The sequence below is a fragment of the Neodiprion lecontei genome, chromosome 2 (assembly GCF_021901455.1).
Source record: "Neodiprion lecontei isolate iyNeoLeco1 chromosome 2, iyNeoLeco1.1, whole genome shotgun sequence".
NCBI classification, from domain to species: Eukaryota; Metazoa; Arthropoda; class Insecta; order Hymenoptera; family Diprionidae; genus Neodiprion; species Neodiprion lecontei.
Genome location: NC_060261.1, coordinates 13,962,112 through 13,981,859, shown reverse-complemented (window position 1 = coordinate 13,981,859; position 19,748 = coordinate 13,962,112). Strand labels below are relative to the sequence as shown.

General features: G+C 39.3%; 2 protein-coding genes and 1 non-coding gene across 3 annotated transcripts; 2 read left to right on the top strand and 1 right to left on the bottom strand.

The window, feature by feature from the left end:
- Nucleotides 1-1,170: 1,170 nt before the first annotated feature.
- On the top strand, nt 1,171-7,305 carry LOC107222137 (vitellogenin-3). The gene is made up of 16 exons (XM_015661409.2): nt 1,171-1,201; nt 1,436-1,474; nt 1,560-1,858; nt 1,987-2,127; nt 2,209-2,376; nt 2,476-2,618; nt 2,705-3,082; nt 3,150-3,484; nt 3,625-4,241; nt 4,329-5,218; nt 5,296-5,425; nt 5,538-5,768; nt 5,838-6,194; nt 6,277-6,565; nt 6,678-6,963; nt 7,077-7,305. Exons 1-16 carry the CDS (start codon nt 1,174-1,176, stop codon nt 7,261-7,263), a joined length of 4,518 nt encoding a protein of 1,505 aa, XP_015516895.2. The 5' UTR covers nt 1,171-1,173; the 3' UTR covers nt 7,264-7,305.
- A 175-nt stretch (nt 7,306-7,480) lies between these two features.
- Nucleotides 7,481-18,288, bottom strand: LOC107224108 (myosin-VIIa). Its single transcript, XM_015664077.2, has 27 exons — nt 17,740-18,288; nt 17,488-17,601; nt 16,778-16,927; nt 16,488-16,672; nt 16,268-16,389; nt 15,918-16,174; nt 15,667-15,832; nt 15,433-15,563; nt 14,968-15,363; nt 14,448-14,831; nt 14,012-14,364; nt 13,728-13,902; nt 13,511-13,561; nt 12,666-12,947; nt 12,372-12,578; nt 12,078-12,309; nt 11,429-11,990; nt 11,152-11,356; nt 10,920-11,090; nt 10,579-10,823; nt 10,338-10,507; nt 10,088-10,272; nt 9,293-9,673; nt 8,843-9,172; nt 8,312-8,730; nt 8,143-8,240; nt 7,481-8,010 (listed from the first exon to the last, which is right to left on the bottom strand). The coding sequence occupies exons 1-27, from the start codon at nt 17,785-17,787 to the stop codon at nt 7,619-7,621; spliced, it is 6,411 nt and encodes a 2,136-aa protein (XP_015519563.2). The 5' UTR covers nt 17,788-18,288; the 3' UTR covers nt 7,481-7,618.
- Nucleotides 18,289-18,964: 676 nt separating this feature from the next.
- Trnan-guu lies at nt 18,965-19,038 on the top strand. The gene has a single exon. It is a non-coding gene; the product is annotated as a tRNA-Asn (tRNA).
- Nucleotides 19,039-19,748: the final 710 nt, after the last annotated feature.

Below are 19,748 nucleotides of genomic sequence, written 5' to 3'. Positions count from 1 at the left end.
GAACAAGGCGAGAAACATAATTAAACGATCGAACAAGCTTACCTGAAGTGAAATCCGATCGTGATTATGTAACAGCCTTGTTCCGCGAGATTACAGTCTACCCCGATTTGAAAAATAATTGAAAATACTTTTTCCCAACGCAATATCATTTCAGCGATTTTAACCGATTTATCTAAAATGTATGAAATGCACCGGGCATAGGGGGAGGGGAAACAAATTACTGGAGAAAATTCGAATACGGCACTCATCATGATTAATTTCACCGATGAAACCCCGAATTAATTGCACTGATTACACATGGTACTAAAGCAATTAAATTAAATGATAATCGTGACCTTAAGTCGCATGATGTTGAAATTGGTCAAACGAGATGAACTTTTCCCTAACAACAGCTATCTCGCAAATTTCATTACTTGCTAACCTATATAGTTTTGTTTATCAATCACGAAAGAAAAATATTCGGAGTTCGTAACGGGTGCGTAGATCTGTAATTTGTCCATGTATGATGAGTAACGTTTTATGTACGAGTGAAAATAGTTGTGTAACAAAATTATTATCATGGTTACAAGATTTGATTATTATTACCACTTGGCGGACGATAAGTCATTCATATGTAGCATATCTACCACTTTTTGTGCTCCAACGGTCAACGGTTGACAAACAATCCAAAACTTGTGGAAAATCCTGATGTATTGAATGTTTCTTATTAAAATGACAGAAAATATTTTTAGTCTAGTTCGATAAATTTCAATGAAGGTATGTCCAATGGATCTATAATGTTTTGAAACCCAACGCAAAATTCAACAATTGTCTGATCTGAACTCCGACAAATAATTTGCTGAAAGTCTAATTTTCACCAATTGAAGAATATTCAGCAAGTTGTCGCGACACTGATTAATCAACTACAAAATTCTGTTCCGTCGCTATTCGAATGAATGCATACGAAAATGTCTATGGTGGCTAAGAATCACACGTGTTGGAACTGCTAATTGCATACTCACACCCATCGACGGGAGATATGGTTGTATCGAATGCCGATGACTTGTAGAGATGTCATTAAGGTTATCGACAAATATGTCTCGCCAATCGCGAGTTGATGTGGATTCACGGCAAACTTTGCTGATTACTATATATAGAGTCGAATAGGAGGGCGAAAAATGTCAGTCCCTCATCATGGGGCACTTGCTGCAACTGGTCATTGGTAAGTAAGAAGATTATACTTCTTAATTCTTAGCCTGTGTGAAATCTTCGTTAGAATAATTTGAGAATAACTTTCATTCTGAATGGTATTACTTGGGATCATAGAATTATCTTTAAAACTCTTCATTATATAGAAATTTAAACGCGATATAAGCTGGTTGATCTTGCATACTGTTTTACTGTTGGGGGACGCTTGCATAAAATTCCATCACCGATAACGTATTTTATGTTTTAGGGCTATTTACCTGCCTTAGCTTCACAAACGCGTTACCAGGTAAGAAATCAGATCTGCGAGAAGTATCTCGGCGCATTGCTTTCAATGACTAAATTAAGTTGTTGCAATATTTCGTTTTGAATAGCACTATTCCCGAAGGGCAAGATCACGACTTACAGGTACTATGCGGACGTCAAAGCGGGTACTTTTGAATCGACGCCCTTTGCTTCGCAATTCGCGATCGCTGGTTTTCTGCATGTGACACCTGAGGTTGGCGATAAGAGCCTGAAGAATGCCTTTTACATGAGTCTCAATGTTACTCATGGTATCCGAAATGGTGCCATAAGTCATTCCGACAAAATCGAAAATAATTTCCTCCCTCTTCCCGACATTGCTGGAGTTCTGAACGATCCCTTTATCGTTGTCTTCGACGACAATGGCAAGGTACATAAGAATTACACCGCTGGTCTTCCAAATTTGTACTTTCAAATGTCATCTTAAGGTGAAATTAAGACTTGAAATTATCCATTTTAACCATTAGTTTTGAAAGTCTTTAATCTTTTTAATCCTAGGTGAAAAATCTCTTGGTGAATGAGCATGAGGCCGGATGGTCTGTAAATATGAAAAAATCAATCGTTTCCATACTCCAGTTGGACGTATCGGCCATGAAACTTGAGACGCCCATTAAATCGCACCTTTTTGTAACTCGCGAGGTAGGTTATAACTATTACTCCCGTAATAATCTCCCAACGTATCTTCACGATTGAATACTTACTTTGTATTATCTTTACCAGAATACTGTGTATGGTGAGTGTTCCGTTACCTACAATCTCAAAGGAGCGAAAATGCTCGGAGAAAAGCATTTCACTGTAACAAAAAACATGGATCCGATGAGTTGTACCAAATTTGATCAAGACACCTTTGATTCTCAGGAATTTCAAGGTTGTCTTATTCCGGTAGAGGTAATAAAACGCTAGTTGGGTACCCAGGTGACAAATTCTACATTGACTTGTAAACCTACGGAATCGCAAGTATAATTTTGATTTTTTTGTTCTTTGTAGGAAGATGTGAATGCTGTTAGTCGAAGAGTCTTTCAGATTGAAAATAACGGCGATCACCTTCTTATTAAAACTGTGCACGCCCATGGAGTCTTGAACTATTTCCCATGGAGAACTGAATCTGAGGCTCATTACATTCTTGTTAAGTAAGAGATTTCGCTTTCTTGAATATGGTCACTTCGTGTTACTACTACGTGTAGCTATTTGTTCATTATACTTCCATTCTTTACAGTCAGACTATCGATCTTGAATCAGTTGAGTCACTGGACAGTATTTCCTTGGCTAAATTTGACATACAAACAGCAATAACTGTGAGTGACATAGCATTCGAAAAGTCACGAAGTACTTACGCCGTTGATGCCGGTATAGACCATACCTACGGACGTCATGTTGTCAATCTCGAGATTTTGGTGACAAAGTTGATAAAATTGCTTGAAGAAGCTGCTGACTATATGTTGAAAAATAATGTTGAAATAGTGTCACCCGAAGCGGAGCACGGTCAAAAAATGAACCACATTTTAGATGTGATAACTTTAATGGACGTCCCATCACTTGAAGAAGTTTTAAAAAATATCGCTGGTGGAGGTTTCGAGAGGAACGAGACTATTACGTAAGTGTTTTTAATGCAGTTGTTATTTTATCGAAAAATGACTGTCACAATAATTAATTTAATTTAGAAAGCTCTTTCTACACGTGGTTCCTTACGCTGGGACTAATGCTACTACTTTATTCACTCGAAACAACATCCGTAATGGCAAAATCGAAGAAATGATTGCTCTTTCTATGCTGGGCAAGCTGGCAAACTATATCCGTTTCCCGACGGAGGAGTTGTTGGTCGAAATGGAAGACCTTATGAGTTTGGGATCTGAGGTACCATTGGACGTCCGTAAAGCTGGAATCCTCACCTTCGCAACTATGATTTACAAAACGCACAAGCATCAGAAATACTATCATACTCTAAATCCGGCACTGGTCAGCAAATATGTGAATCACTATTTCGATCATGTTATGAGTGAGTATCGTGTAAGTCTGATGTAATGAGTACTGCTTTAGGTTTGCAGTCTGGTCATGTGCAGTCCCTCTGGTTTACTGATACAAAGAGATAGATTGAACCTGTTTAAATTAGGACACTGTATCAAAATTGCTTAACAGGTGAAACGTCGTTCGATATGAAGTTGGTCTACATTTATGGTATGAGGAATATTCAGATTGGCGACGTACACAAACTTTTAGAACCAATTGTACGCGGTGACTTGAAGGTCTCCAAGAAGCCGGAGTACATTCGTTTCCATGCAATTATGGTCTTCTGGAGAGCCCCTCTTGCGACAGAATACATCGATGACCTCTTTTGGCCCCTTATGGCCGATACCGAGTTAATGTTGAGCATCAGAATTTGGGCATATAATATTCTGCTTGAAAAATCACACCGAATAGACCGTTTGATGCAGCTGTATTGGTTCATGACCGAGGAGAAAAATGAACATTTATATAATCATTATTACACAACCATAAAGAGTTTAGCACATTCAGCCAATCCTTGTTTGATACCTGTAAAGGAAAAGGCAGCCCAGATCCTGCGCGTCATCACTGTACGAGAAAATTCTGACACTCTGACCGGTTTCAGCGAAATCGATTATGAAAATAAGAAGTTTGGATTTGGAGAGGCTGCCAAGGTTTTCATTGCTTACGGTGAAGAGAACGGCGCGCCTACTGCCGCCTTCATTGAGTATGATATAATAAAAAGACGCAAACCTGTCAACGCTGTGTCGGTAAGTGTCTACCAAATAATCAGCTTCGCAAAACCATGCTTGTCTGTTAGTTAAATTATGTGTAGAACAATATTCTTATAAATGCAGGTTTGGATTCGCGTAGAGGGTTTCGAATTTGATATTGTCGATGACATTATGGATAATGATTTAAAAGAACCGCATTTGCATACGGAAAAAATAGAAGCCCTGTTAAAAAGGGCCAGCCAAGACATGCCTCGTAATAAACCGATCCATATCGAAGTAATGGTCATGGTTCAGGGACGCACAGTATTAGTCCGATACTACGATGAAGATACGTTTTCAGGAAAACCAGAGTTAACGCATTTGATCAGAATGGCACAAGATATGAAACTTGGTTTGCAAGATATTACCTTTGATGAGCTTTATGCCATGCAGGTGCCGAATGATCTTGGCCTGCCAACTCTTTTTTACAACAAAGTTCCACACGTCATGGCATTACAAGGAAAAGTCACAGGATTCGAAGATTCTGCTCTGATTGCCATGAAAATAGAAGCTGTGCTACGGGACTGGCGCGATGGCTATTATTCCATGGAAGTCTACAATCCAATTATTGACACTTGGCATGCTGTTCGACGAGTATCAGCCTTCGAGGTCAGTCTACCATTCGCGATGAGCATTGGGTTGAACTTGAAAACTGCAAGCCTGAAGCTGATTTTCCCCAGGCTGCCCTTAACCCAATATTCCGTTACTGGTGTGCGATTAGACATAAGAAATTACGTACTTGTTATGGATGCAGAACAAGGCATACTCCACCAGCATTGTCCAAGTTGTCACCCTATCGAGCTTGTTTCCAAGGGTTCAAGCTACCGAAAAAATACAACACTACTCAATTACGACTCGAAAGATACGGGACTGAGTTTCAGTGTTAACGAATATAATTGCGAGAGAGACGTCGCACCAGGCTATCAGTTTAAACTGTTGACAGACATGTTGGATGATTCCCAAGAAAATTTCTGGTAAGTTTCATTTGTCTTTCACACAATCTTAGTTTTTTCAATTACTAACATCATTACTACCTCTGATATTGCTTCAGGTACGATGATGGAATATTTGTCCTTGCCACACTACGAGAATACTACCTTTACACACTTAACTATCCCGAACGGGGGATGTGTGGATACATTGTGAAAGTGGAACCCAGTGCTGTTTATCCTACCTCCGAAGTTAGTAAATTATCTGACCAATCAAATTCAATTCCTTTTCCGAATCTTGATAAGATCGACGGTAGAGCGATGAATTTTTTCTGAAACATGTATAATGGAGTACCTCTTTTAGTTCACAGTTAGCATGCACTTCGACCATGACATACCAATCTCGAAAAAGTTGAGCTTGTTCCCTGCTGAAAAGTATCGTTTCGATGCAACGTTTGAAACCACAGCAGCTATAACGAAAGCCCCTCGTCAGACGTGGACTGTAAAGGGCCAGTTCAGTTCGCCCGAAGGGCACGTCAACGATCATCTGCGACTCCACGTGACGAGAATTATACCGGGGCAAAAGAACCTCAAGGTATGCGCAGTATGACTATTTCCAGTTTTTTTTTTTTTAATTTTGATGACAACAAATTAATAATTTCAGATTTGCCTGGATAATTACAACAGCTATCCGACAACACAAATCGATCCTTTCGATCAGATTCAGTTCACGAAGCAAAAGTCGTATACAAACTTGACGTTGTTCGTTGGAGAAACCGAAGACGATGCCTGTGTCGATGATGGGATATCAGTTATGATTACCGGAAAAGCTCAGCTCTCAGACGAACAAAGGGAAGGGTATAAAAACGCCAAGGATTATGGCTTATGCCAAAAAGATGTTGATAACCCTTCATATCTTTACGCTGAGACTTCGATAATTCCCAGAACACCAAATTGTTTGAGTGAAACAATTCAACGTACAACACTACGAAAATACATTTATTCGATCTCCTACGCGAATGTAAGTTGGAAGCTAATGTTGAAATTTAAATTAATGGTAAATTGTCATCACCATCAAGTTATCTATAATGTTTTCATTCTAGATTTCGGGTGAATTTTTGTCTGGGATGTATTTGTTCCTTGACTACCTGCGGCTCGATTCATTACAATACCTTACATACGACATCTCTCGTAAATCACTACCAGGACATATAGAGGTTTCAATGGAATATTCTATGAACGACAAATTCCTCAATTTAACCATACTTAACCCAACATACGGAGAGATCTATACCGGTATTGAGGAAGATGACGATGAAGGTTGGACCTATCTGATGGAGAATACATTGTTTTCTTCGTCTTTCCTTGATGATATAAGAGAAAAAAACTTGAGTAAGTAAATATTAGATATACGTATAAATGATTGATGAATCGCACGTTATTTGAGAAACTTTTGATGCAATAACAACTGAGCTCTAAAATTTTTCTTCTTTTTTACCAATAGAATTCTGTACTATTTATCCTGATGTTTTGCTGGATGCTGATGGTGGCGTTCACAAGATCGTCGTTCCTGGCGAATGGACTCTGCTAACCGGCGATCACGTAGATCATTTATTTGCTGTATTCGTAAAGTCTATCGAATCTAAAAAGCTTGGTATGATGATGAGCATCGCCAACCACACGATAGAAGCCATTCCTTCTTCCTCTGGTCCTAAAGTGATTGTTGATGGTCTGGTGATTGATCACGAAAACGGCGTAATCGTTCCTGAGGACGAGGACTATGTGCTGCGGTAAGTTACCAAGCGGTAAAACGAAATCTGGTGAACGAAACTCCATGGAAATGACCATGGCTCATTTGGTTATACGCGTATTCTCACAAGCGTATTCGTTATCGAAATTATAGGACCGCTTGGCACTACAACCGTTTGCTGATTGAGACAACCTATGCCGAATTCACTGTCGAATGGACCGGAATATCAGTTATGTTGATGATGGAAAAACACCTTCAGGGAAAAGTGATGGGTCTCTGTGGACATTTGGATGGAAAGCATAAGTATCACATGGCAAAAGTGTACACCCTCGATGCCTAAAGTTAAATCGAAAAGTCGGAAAAAATTCCCGCGAAGGTAGAGTTCTACAACCGAAAAATCACGCATTTCAACTGGATAAACGGATGTTTTAAATGTTTCCAGTAATTTATAGTTAAACTTATATCTTATTCATAAGTAATGCGAATTTGGTATGTATATCAATAGTTTTAAGTCGTACTGTATGAAATTATTTATGATAAGAGAATAAATTTGATGGTTTTTAATGTACAAGCTGCGCTTTATTATTTTGATGTACCAATAATATTTTCCTTACCTAAGTATGAGATGCCCCGTAACTCAGTGCCGCCATTCTTTAAAGTGGAAATTCATGTTGGGTCCGACGTTCGCAAAGGTATCACAATATGGTGTCAAAGTCTAGCAGATTAGTACGCTGTTTTTCTTGATTATTGCGCATATAATTTATGTAGGATGAGATTAGATCGTCCATTTTATATCCTAACGCCGTTTCACAGAGCAGTTTTGAGCCTTTCATAAAGTTTCCGATAGCCATGTGGAAGTAAGTATTTCCAGACGACCAATTAGACAGTTCTGTGAACGGATATACAGCCAAGATATCCTTCGACTGAGGATGTATTACGTTTACACCCGATTTGTTTATAGCAATAATAACGAACTGGGGGAAATTTGGTTCCGTTGTTTGCTTGACTTCAAAGAACGCCGATCCAAAAGTGGGCCACTCATAAATGATTTGCAGGAATTGTATCTTAGCATCGTCTGCACTCATACCTGCAATTTTAAGTCCACTTGATTATAACAACCGCTTTTATAATGTCTGTAAAGTCAGGACTACCAGATTCACATTCAGCATTTCTACATCTAATCACATTTTCTATCAAAGAAAAATACGCATTATCGTACCTGACTGTTGACTGTAACTTGTAACGATGTACTTCTTCCAATCACTTGGACTGAGCAGCTTCAGAAGGTCACAAGGAATGTATTCTCGAAGTTTTTGCCTAAAACATCATATTGAGGTAGTGATCAAACCGCATCTAATTTGAATTTTTTCACCGGAAATAAAGCTTACGAGATTTCTTGAAGTTCCGTCCGGCTATCGCCATACTTGCTTCTGTAGATGAGCGCGGCAAGTTTAATAGCGTCAAGTTTGTCGCACTTGTGGTAGCCTCTTAATAGCTTCGGCATCTCCTGGTGATAGTAGAAAATGGTATCTGCGTTTCTGTCTCGGCCTGGTACAGCGTTTGTCCAGAGCTTCTTCATGAAGAATATTTGATACTGAACTTGTATCGGCGCCGTAGATCGCGACGGTCTTGACTGTTTCATCCACTCAGTCAACTCATGGACAAAATCGAAGAAGAAGTAGTTTTCCGGCACAGAAAAGACCTTGTCCGTTATCTTGACGATCAGACTGAAACCGTCGGTACTTTTCAATTTCAATCTGTCAGCAATATCATTGCAGATGTCTATTGCCCTGGTAGAGGAGTGAACCTGAAGATACATTTTTTTATGAGTCTCATGATAGTGTAAGGCGTCAATTATATATTCAAGCATTACAACACAAGGACAGGTTCTGTAGGAGAAGAAGAAAAAATTATCAAACCTCGAAGGCCTCGTCGCTATCATCAGGGAAGTACACCTTGTGGAATATGTGCATACTCTTAAATCGGATTGCTTCCACTTCCAAAAGGTATGGTGGGTATTTTCTATTTCCGCTCTTCATTGTCCTGTTTATCCTGTTAAGACATTCGGCAGCCATTGGATTCTTTTGAGAGGATAAGAATTGAGTGAGTTCCCTGTGAACCGGGCCACTGCAAGTCATGACTCCAGTAGCCAGCCACATTAGTTCCCAGCCACGTTCTTCACTAAGCCGTATACGGTTTTCGGTCACCTGCCTCATCAATTGGCAATAGACTTCGTCGCGTAGAGGTTCCTGAGAATCATACAGATTACATGGTCAAATATATTACCGAGAAAAATATGAAACTCATCTAGTATGAAAATGAGCGTAATACCAAAAATTCGGATTAAACTATAGAAAATAAGTGCTCACGTGTTCCAGAGGCGCGCGGAATATCTGGTTCGTATATTCTGTTCCGATGCGTTGCCTGTGACTTGGAAGATCTCCCATATACTTCAAGATATTTGTAAATATTCCAATGGCCTCCTGCGCGACGTCAGTTCTTTCTCCAAGTTTGGCCAACAGCGGTGCCTTCATTGGTTCTCTCGTGTGTTTCCAGAGAACTTCTGGCGCACTTCGTCGAGCAGTAGAAATAGCTCCAGTCTCACTACGCGGGATGGGAACATTGTAGCTTTCTCTGAAATGCTCGCTAGCAAATTTCATCAGGGTATGTTTCTTTGTACGTGGCAACGACGCGTACGTTTGATGCCTGTGGCTGTATTCATCTCCGGTAAAGTCTGTCTTGAAGATATCCTGAAAAAAAATCATTCAAAATTAGCAAAATCTTCCTGGTAAAAATGCTGAATTAGTGAATCGGTCCTGTTTTTATAAAGATCTATTCGGATTTTATTGTATATTGTATATTGGTAAACTCATCCATATGCACGAGATCCGAATAGGTCTCTATACATGCCGTAAACAAAAACCGTATGAGATGATGGATAGGTGCATCCGTGCCTTACAGAATCTTCTGGCATCCCATACAGTTTTTGTTTCCGGTCTGTATAGGTATCTATTCGGAATATGGATAAGTTTAGATCTAGACGCAGACCGGACAAAGAGAGCAGAGTCTGAACAGTTCGCTATGCAGGGACACATTCATCTATTCGGCATTTTCACCACGGTTGAGTAAATAGTTGCTAAGCCTATGAGCGCGGATCAACTCACAATTATAGATTCCGTAGGTTTGTTAAGCGTTGGTAAGACGTAGACGTATTCTGACGGGAAGTCTCCCTGTGATCCGCGGCATTCGCCGTAGCCCCAAGGTGAAGTCATGATAGTGTAACCGTTACAGCCACCAGTCAACTTTATCAGATCTCCTTTTTTCAGGGGTAAAAAGGATTGTGTTTCGTCTATTGGACAGATTAGATAATTATTTTTGGTCAATCTTTAATATTCAATAATTTTATACACTTACTTGTACTAGTGTAATCTTGCGTGGCAACGACATATTGTGATTTTTCCTTGAGCCCGTCAATCAGGAAGTTGACTAGGTTGGCAAGATCTTCAGCATCAGCACTTTGGAAGATGAACTCTTCTCTTTGAATGGTAGCTAATACCAAGTTTTCTATCGAACTTCCGTTGATTCTGTAACAGATTTCCAAGATTGTTCACCCTCGTCAGCATTACATGATTCATGACTATGACGATTTGTTTACTTTTGAAATGAAATCTCAGATATTTCAGGATAAGATAATTCTAGAAGCATTTGTTCTTGATTATCCACAAAATATACGCCAGTCCAGTTGACTGCGATAATGATGTTGTCCTGTGGCAGTTCTGGCCCAGAAACGCGCTTTGCTTCGTAGAATCGTGAGAAAAGAATAGGCCAAGTCAATTTTGCGAACATGACGACGTCTTCCTTTGCATGAATTGTTGGTACCGCTTCAATGACGTTGAGATTCTGAGAATAACATAAAGAATGATTACGTTCATTTTCACTCATTCAAGAAAGAAAACAATGTGCTGAAGTGAAAGAAATCACAAATTGGTACATCACCTTATTGAAAGCATCGATGACCAGTTTTTCCCATTTTGGTAAGACATGCTCTCCTTGAAGTAGGTGATTTGGTATATATATAGGCAGAGCTGTCTTCACGTTTTCATTAGTGAAATTCTTCTGATGGTCAATGTAAAGCTGTTGGGCAACCAACATCGCGATGTCACCTTCCTGAAGAGATAAAGCAGCAGTTTACGTCTATCGTTGTAACTATTCACAAATAGTTACTTACACTGCTGCATCTGTACTCTCCGTACTTAACACCCCGGACAATTTGATGGTAAATGAGGTTGGTGGCAACTTTGTCTAGACCTGGATCGTGCCAAGGTGCAAATATCTCCTTTCTGAAGAACAGCCTCCAAGGTGCGCTTCGCTCCGGCTGTCCCTGTTCTTTGGCGTATTGTTCACATTGCGATATTGCGTCCATTACATGATCCCTAAAGTAAAAGCAGGAACATATGAATATATCCGATCACGTTTCAGGTACAAGTGATTACGCGTATACTTACTTTCCAGCCCCTAGGGATAACACTTTGTCATACAGAGTGACGAATAGTGAGAAACCGAAGGTATCTTTGAGAGTAACGCTCTTTGCTATAGTGTTTATGACTTCTTCGGCAGTACTTGCGGAGTCAGCTTCAATAACTTTCGAGTTTCCGTCCATGAAAGTGACCGTCAGCAGAATCGGCTTCCTGAGTTTGGTTGTCTGGAGTTCAATCCAGCTTGGAGGCTGAGTTCTCGTCCCGTTTCGGTACGTCCTTACCAAACGCTTGTTACAGTAAGGAGCGTATCCCGGGGGTCCGATGTGAATGAATGCTCGTAAGTAATTGATAAATTTGTCAGATGGTGCGAAACATCCGATGCAGAGCGAAAGCAAGATCCAACCTCTGGCATGAGAGGCTTTGGTCGGGTTGTTGATTAGTTGCTTAACAATTTGACAGTAGATTTCGTCTCGTAGTTCAGGTCGTAGGATTCCGTGGCCTATGATGAAGTGCAGCTTCTCAAGGTTTGTGCTTCTGCGTTGCAGCCACAATTGATACTCTTGGTTACCATATTCATCGTTGACGATACCTGCCGAAGTTGGTAGAGTAATTTACATTACGTGACAATCACATCTCAGTAGTAGTAAGTTTTGTGAATGCAACGATAAATATTTGCCTTTTCTAATATCTTCGTTGAGTTTGTTCTGTTTCTTTAGGGTCATGTGAATCAGCTTTCTTTCTTCATTTCTGTAGAGATCTTGATATTCTTTGCTCTTGCTCCAACCCTTCCTCAACGTTTCCGAGACGGTATTCATGACCGGTTTGTTATCGACGATCTCCGTAGCGTTTCTTGGCTCTGGGAGGTCTCCCATGAACCGCAGTATAGTTATCCATAGTGCTTGGGCAGCCTGAAGAAAATTTGTTAGCATTAGAATGCTTCATGTCTACGTTTTGTTAATTTTTAACGTACTAATTGGTCGTGTGGAAACGGAAGGTCCAACAGAGAATGCTTCAAGGGCCTCTTAGAGTACTGTGGAAGGATACTGGCTGTAAAGTAGGTGGCTGCAAATTTTCGGAATTGGTACTCGGTGAGATCCTCTTGCTCTTCCTCGTCGTCTTCGGGAATTTCGATAACATCATTATCCTCGTTGCTCTCTGCTTTCGTTTTTACGAGGTCCTGTACGAATAGAATAAAAATGTGAAGACCGTATCTACACTGCCTATTAACGTATTTACAATTATGATTTACTGTTTGAATACATACACCGAATATTTCCCCAGTTGGCTTCTTAGAAACGGAATGTCTAGGTTCTTTTTCAAGAAATTCGAAGATGTTGTCGATGTTGTTTTCCCCAACCTGATCAGGCTCTTTTACTGATTCGGGATCTATCTTTTCAAAAGTGGCTAATTCTTTCTGGAGTTCTACAAGACGTTGTTGATGATTGACATCCGCTATTTCCTTGTACTGCTTGTTTCCCGATGCCTTTAGCTGCGATTCTTCCTCCTTGCGGATGCCTTCCAGTTCCAGAGCACGTTTCTTTCTCCACTATTTTTTAAATATTTCAACACAAGTAGTTGGTACTCTTTTAATAGGATTTGCCGGTAATCTCGAGCTATATGATTTGTACTCTTATATGGATTAATTTGATGGACACAGATTTGCTCTACCTTCGAAATAGAATTGAACGACCTTCAACGTGGAAGATACATAACTTTGCTGACTTAAAATCAGTCTTTTTCCGGAGTAATTATAAAGGGAGAAAATTTGTCCATGTCGATGCATGCATTGTTTATACGTATGCGTGTTTACTACAATATTTTTGAACATTTAGTAAAGATATTCGAAATGTATCTGAAAATGCCGCAGTAACAGTCCGTGCCAAACGACTTAGTGCTTCGTGCGGCCTTCCGTGATGTACATCGGTCCTGGTTATGGCATAGATTGGAAAAAGAATAAACTTAGAAAATCAGATTTTAGCATCTGAGTCCCTCTAATTTATGAGTTAAATCGCACATCGTATGAAAGAAATGTACACATGGGTGAGAGAAGGTATAACGAATTGGATGCTTTGGGCTCTCGGTAGAAGTTAAAATGGCATTAATACGTACCTGAGATTTCTCGATGCACAGTTTTCGGACGAGGTAACCACGGCACGTTGCCTTAAACAAACAGAAGAATGTGATTTATAATAAACGAAACACTTGCGATATTCAGTGAGAACGAGAAGTAATTAAGCGATATCAGTTGTAGCTGATTTTCGTTATTAACAATGTGAAACGGTTCCATAAAACTATTGCGTACGTTTTGTTTTATATAAATGATTACCTGAATACGTATGATGTATTTCCTCTTGAGTTTGAAGGCATGCGTTAACTGTCGAGATCGAATTTGAGCCTGCAGGCGTAGATAACCGGTACGTATGATGGTGTACCGCTTCCGGACGACATTGCCACGATGTACTCTCTGCATTAGAATAGTCCCGTTCTTCAATCTCAAATATCTGCAGGAGCGGATTGAAGTTTCGTTATTACGAGATTTCAATGAAACATGAGAACAATTTGGAAGTTCTTTTGTGTTTTCGACGCCCACTGTTGTCCAGAATTGCTTACCTTCTTCTGCATATCCATCTTCTAATGTTTCTTTGAATGATTAAAATGTATTTAGCTAGCACTCGACTCCTTTCCTGTTCCAGAAAGACATCCTGTTGGTCCTTGAGGAAAACCTTTGTGTGTCCGATCTGGTACTCCATGTCACTCTTGCCGAGGGTGTTCATACAAATTTGTTTAGCAGCTTCTCTCACATCTACCTTGTGAGATGGTGGGATTCCGGGAGCGAGGTGTCGGAATCGATTCACGAACTCCACGAAGTTGTATCGGATGGGATATCCTGCACGACGAATCTTCGCAGTTTCCATCATGCCCGAATATCGCAGTTGACGGCAGCATAGAGCGCGATCGAACAACTGTAACATTATTCGGGAAGTATTGTTCGTTTCATACGGCAAGAAGCGTACACAGATGGTCCATTCTTCCTCCGATGACTTACCAGAGGCTTTTTCTCTTCATTCGGTTTTATGCATCTGACAAAGTACGGATGGCAGCTCCCCAGAGTTCTCATCAGCAATTCCAACGAGCTTCGAAACTCGGAGGACAGGGTTGGCCATCTTTTCTTTCCGTCCCGTTCGGTCCCCGACAACTCGTCAGTGAAGAGAGACTTGAGGAACGTGTTCTGCGATATGGAGACCAGCTGAATCATATCGGTGGAGAAAGTGTCTCGATTCTTTTCGAGGAAACCGGCAACCTGGTAAAGAACCGTGCCTGCGTAGTGTTTTATACCGAATGATTCTATGGTATCCGATTTCGGTTTGACGTAGTAAGCGTTCTTTCCGTGCACTTGATGCACTTTGGCCAGCATTGTCTTGTCCGTTCCCTATTAAATCGCGTATACTCGAAATTATGATTACCATAATGTTCATCATTTCTAAGGAGAATTCGAACATTGCTAATTGATCATTAGTTTTACTTTACTGTAAGCAGTAGAGTTCAGTCATCATACGATTACTGACCTTCGGGAATTTGCTTTCTTCGTCTATGAGTGCCATGATGTTGACCGCTTTCGTCCCAATCAAATCCAACACAACTTGATTATCGACGAATTCGATATGCTGCCAAGAAATACCCTCGTTGCTGTAGTCCTGCTGTTCCATTTTGAATATATGCTGAACGAAGAATTGTTGGAGATGTTCGTTCGTGTAATTTATGCAAAGCTGCTCGAAACTGTTGCTGTCAAAATTCTCGAATCCAAATATATCCAAAACACCGATAGAGTTTTTTGTGTATACTTTTGGTTTGAATATCGTGTCATTGATTTTGTCAACGATCATGATAAATAGCCGGCCATAGATCGCCTTTACGAACGAATCTCGCATTTCAGTGGCTTGATCTTTCGATAAATTGCTTACCTATATTAAATGAAAATAGTATGAGCGAATATTCAAAGAATGAGTTAAAAACAGTACAAATATTCTTACCACTCGTTCGCCATGTGCAAATATTGTTTTCTTTGTAAAAGCATCAATAACACCTTGTTCAGATACACCAAGAATTTTTGCGACTCTTTTTAAATTTTTCATATCCGTAATCTCCGTGGCATCCATATTCGCTGAGAAAGTAGAAAAAAACAATCATTGTTGAATCTTTGGCCTTGCTATGCCATTAGCTACTATTATATTTGAATTGGATTGAAATGTAATATCAACACTGACCAACTGTTACGGGCTTGTAAGTAATGTTCCCAATGTGCAATATGCCAGCAAGTATTGTCATGATGTTCCAAAATTCATCGTCGTCGAAAGTCAAGACTTTCATAGCAGCCCGTACCTCCAAAAAGTCTTCGGCATCCACTCGACCCTCGCAAATGATTTTCGTTCCCTTGAAAAAGGAACGGATATCATTTATACGCGTCAGTAAACAATTTCCTACTACAGAAGTAGGTGTTTAGGTGTTGTGTTCGTACCTCAACTAAGTATTGGTATTTCGCTCCGTCGAAGAGATCTAATTTCTGTTTTTCTTCTTTCGATAGGCCGGCCAAAATCGAGTAGAAAATGTGGTAGTTACGCTCGCCTTTTGCCTGTGATACAATTCGGCATTTTTCTAACAGGTATTGTTCGATACGAGCGCCCTCGATGACACCCTTCTTGTTAAAATTGATGTCGATGTATTTCCCGAAACGAGATGAATTGTCGTTGCGAACGGTCTTCGCGTTTCCAAATGCTGAAACAATTTACAAAACACTTTGGTTCAACCGTTTCATCGTCGTGTTTGTTGTTACTACAATCTATTATTTTCCAGAAATCAAAATTTTACCCTCAAGAATTGGATTGGCTTGAAGAATTTGCTGCTCTATCCAAGAATGCCTTCCACTTATGGCCGCCAAATATTGAAGAATTAATTTGGTACTTTCTGTTTTTCCTGCACCACTTTCTCCGCTGTTGGAATAAACATCAATTTGGTATTTCGCAAGTGTATTTGTTATCATGCAATCAATGTTTGAGCATATCGAATGAAGATAACTTAGAGGTTGTACCTGATAACGATGCACTGATCATCTCCAGATTCTTTCATCTGCGAGAAAGAGTTGTCGCCGATGGCAAAAATATGAGGTGGCATTTCACCCAACTTTTTACCTCTGAACATCTCAATTTCTTGATTCGTATAAATATTCAAGACCTGGTAGGGGTTTACTGCGACCAACAGATTCCCGGTATACGTCTGGATGTATACAAAAATATATATATTTTTTTTATATAAATGCATTCAGGCATTCATTAAATGGACATATGGCAATTAACTCATATATTTGATGTTCTAACTTACGTAGATAAGGTTCTTATTGTAACGGGCGTGTAAATTCTTGAGGATAGCATACTCTTGTAGATCTCCCAATTCAATCATGTCCTCGACTCCAGATACGGAGGACGCATGCATTGGTTTGATGATCTGACTCATCGTTATTTTCATGGGAACCTAAAGGGCGACAATGTTTGTCAAGAGACCGTCCATCAAAATGCCGAAAATGAAGATAGGGCGTTTTTTTGATGATACTGTATAATTACGATTACTACTCTGTCTGCACAAGAGATCATCTAAGAAATCAGTACGGGTTTTGTTTTGGCAAAAGCTGTGACAGATTAAAAATTAAATCTGAATTCCGAAAATGTAGCTCTGCCATAAATCACATTAACGCCTCGCGGTACAGACAATATGATTTGATGATTTGAACTACGATTAGATAATCGTATCGTACTGGATAAAAATTAGTTTTCAACTATACATGGAAATTGTTATTACAAACTACAGTAGCGATGTGTAAAGAGCAGGGCAATGTATGGGTGAAGTACAGTTGATCCTTGAAGAATGTGTAATCAGGTGAGGCTTATCTGATCAGTAATAACGTCGAATATGATGATCTAATGTATAAGTATGCATCCTATACTGTAGGTTACGTGTCTGACGAAGATTAATTTTAGGTTATTTCTGCACGGATTCTTGAAAACAGAGGCCTTCAATTACGTCTGCAATTTTACCTTTCCAGCATCGTGCTCCACCATGACCTGGTGCTTGTTGATGGCGACGATCTTGCCTCCCCATGGTATTTCAAATTCACCTGTTTTTTCCGCTGAAAACCACACGTGGTCACCCTATTTTTGAAAGTGAAATAAGAAAGTGATTGAATATTACAAAGATTGAATAAATTACTCGGAATCTTTGCATTATAATACAGGTTAATTCGGGTTAAATGTAAAATTGCGATGACTTATCAAAAGCAGATGACTCACCAAAGTGTAGGGAAAATTTCGACTCTCACTATTTGCTGGTGTACCCATTTTAAAGCTGTGTTATTCCATTTTTTTACTTTGCCAATAGTCACTTTGACACTTGTGTGAAGACTACAATTGTTATTGTCTGTGAAATGTGAAATGTGAATTGTGATTTTACTGCTGGATGAATAGGCGCGATATTCCTACCAGTCCGTACACCCTTTATCACTACCGCGGCGTGTTATCAACGGCTCTGTTTTTTCTCTAATCAGTACGATCTATAATAGCTACGTGTAGTCGAGTTAGTCAGCGGCTAGCTTTGATCGTTGGAGTTACACAGTTAATAATGCTGTCAGCTGCAAATTTCTGACCAAAATCAAATACGACGATCCAAATTAATTTCGGAACTAGCGGCGTAAGCACCAAATTGATATTCTGAACGATATAATAGGCAATTAAACAGTACAATTCGGGCAAGTATAAAGTGGAAGTGAAACAAATGTCGTGATCCTTTTTCTTACACACGGAATATATTATGGTCTGTGTATACTTGCAGGTGACGACTGTCTGCTTACAAATTCTAAATGATTATTCGGAGTAATCATTTTGTCTACGGTTATCTAATCTGGCGAAAGAAATATCTTATTCGCTCATACATCAGAATAGGAATTGTTCAATTTATGATCAGTGAATTCTTGTTGCTATATTGGGTATAAGGCGTAGATAACTTGATACAATATTATCGCAGGTTTATATATATTTCTAGATTAATGAAAGCGATTCAATCTATACGTCAGTCTATTTGAAGATATTGAACTTAAGGTACGTCTACGAACGGAAAAAATTATTGTATTTCAATGTAAATGTGATAATATGAGCACCATGTGCAATTTTCAATTGTTTTCCATCGATTTGGTTCAACTGTCTGATTTTAGAATCTTTGTGTCGCGTAGCACACCACATCCCATTATCGGCTAATTTTTGGTTTCATCACTTCGAAATACTTAAGAAATTGTCATATTGTAATGGAACAGTGTAATTAAATTTGATTTCAAAAGATTGGAAATCTCCTTTTTCAATCACCAAGATTCAATGCAAAAAAAAGAAGAAAAAAAAACCGTAAATTTTGGAGTAAATCATTTTTCTTTCATTTCGTCAATTTTGTTTTCATATAGGCTATCACCAAAGATACTGAAAAACACAACTACATTGGATTTGAATACATTTTTTTCCCACCCCAACCGCCTCCGTGGCGCAATCGGCTAGCGCGTTCGGCTGTTAACCGAAAGGTTGGTGGTTCGAGCCCACCCGGGGGCGCGTTTACTTTTGGAGTATTTTTCAGTGCGTAGTGACCCTGGTTCACATGAATTTTTACTGAAATTTTGGCGATAAAATACAGAAGGTATTCGGGTAGAGACGTAAGTACTGTAATAAACAGCCCAGAAAAGAAAATCAGTTTTAGTCATGATGTTACGAGGTAGACGTATAATTTGCAATTACTTTTCATAAAAACTCATTTGGGCATTTAGAAGCGCTGGAGATTAAGAGCGGCTGTGCTTACTAAAAGTTAGTAATGAATTGTCGTTTTATGGAGGTATCTCAACATCTACAGGTAAAGGCTGGAGTTATTCGCGCGAAAACCGTTATCCGTTTAAAGGTTTGTACAGCTCCGCAAATTTAAATACTCAATATAACTTTTTCTTGTTAGCCACACCACGTGTTAAATGAATTATCTGTCAATTCTGATTTATCTGAAAATTTTATTGTGGAGTGAACTTATAACAATTTTCACATGAAACAAATCAATGGAACAATTGTTATTAGACTGTTGGAAAGATTTCTCATTGTTAACAAATCCTGGTGATAAATTGGGTGAACTCAATTACTAGGTTGTGATTCTTCTTGAAAAACAAAAAAATAATTATAGTCTGGAAACCATCTTATGTAACTTCCAGACAGTTTCAAAAAATATCATTCGAAAATGGTTCAAGAATATTTGTTTTTTGTAATTTGAGGTGCAAAGAATT

Bases quoted from the DNA above. Each gene is read 5' to 3' on its own strand.
- LOC107224108 (XM_015664077.2), bottom strand. From the start codon at position 17,787: ATGGGTACACCAGCAAATAGTGAGAGTCGAAATTTTCCCTACACTTTG. The intron at 16,175-16,267 runs GTAAAATTTTGA...AAATTGTTTCAG, and splicing joins AGCCAATCCAATTCTTGAGG to CATTTGGAAACGCGAAGACC. The intron at 10,824-10,919 runs GTGATGTACCAA...TGTTATTCTCAG, and splicing joins TCATCGATGCTTTCAATAAG to AATCTCAACGTCATTGAAGC.
- LOC107222137 (XM_015661409.2), top strand. From the start codon at position 1,174: ATGGGGCACTTGCTGCAACTGGTCATTG. The intron at 2,128-2,208 runs GTAGGTTATAAC...TATCTTTACCAG, and splicing joins ACCTTTTTGTAACTCGCGAG to AATACTGTGTATGGTGAGTG. The intron at 4,242-4,328 runs GTAAGTGTCTAC...TTATAAATGCAG, and splicing joins AACCTGTCAACGCTGTGTCG to GTTTGGATTCGCGTAGAGGG.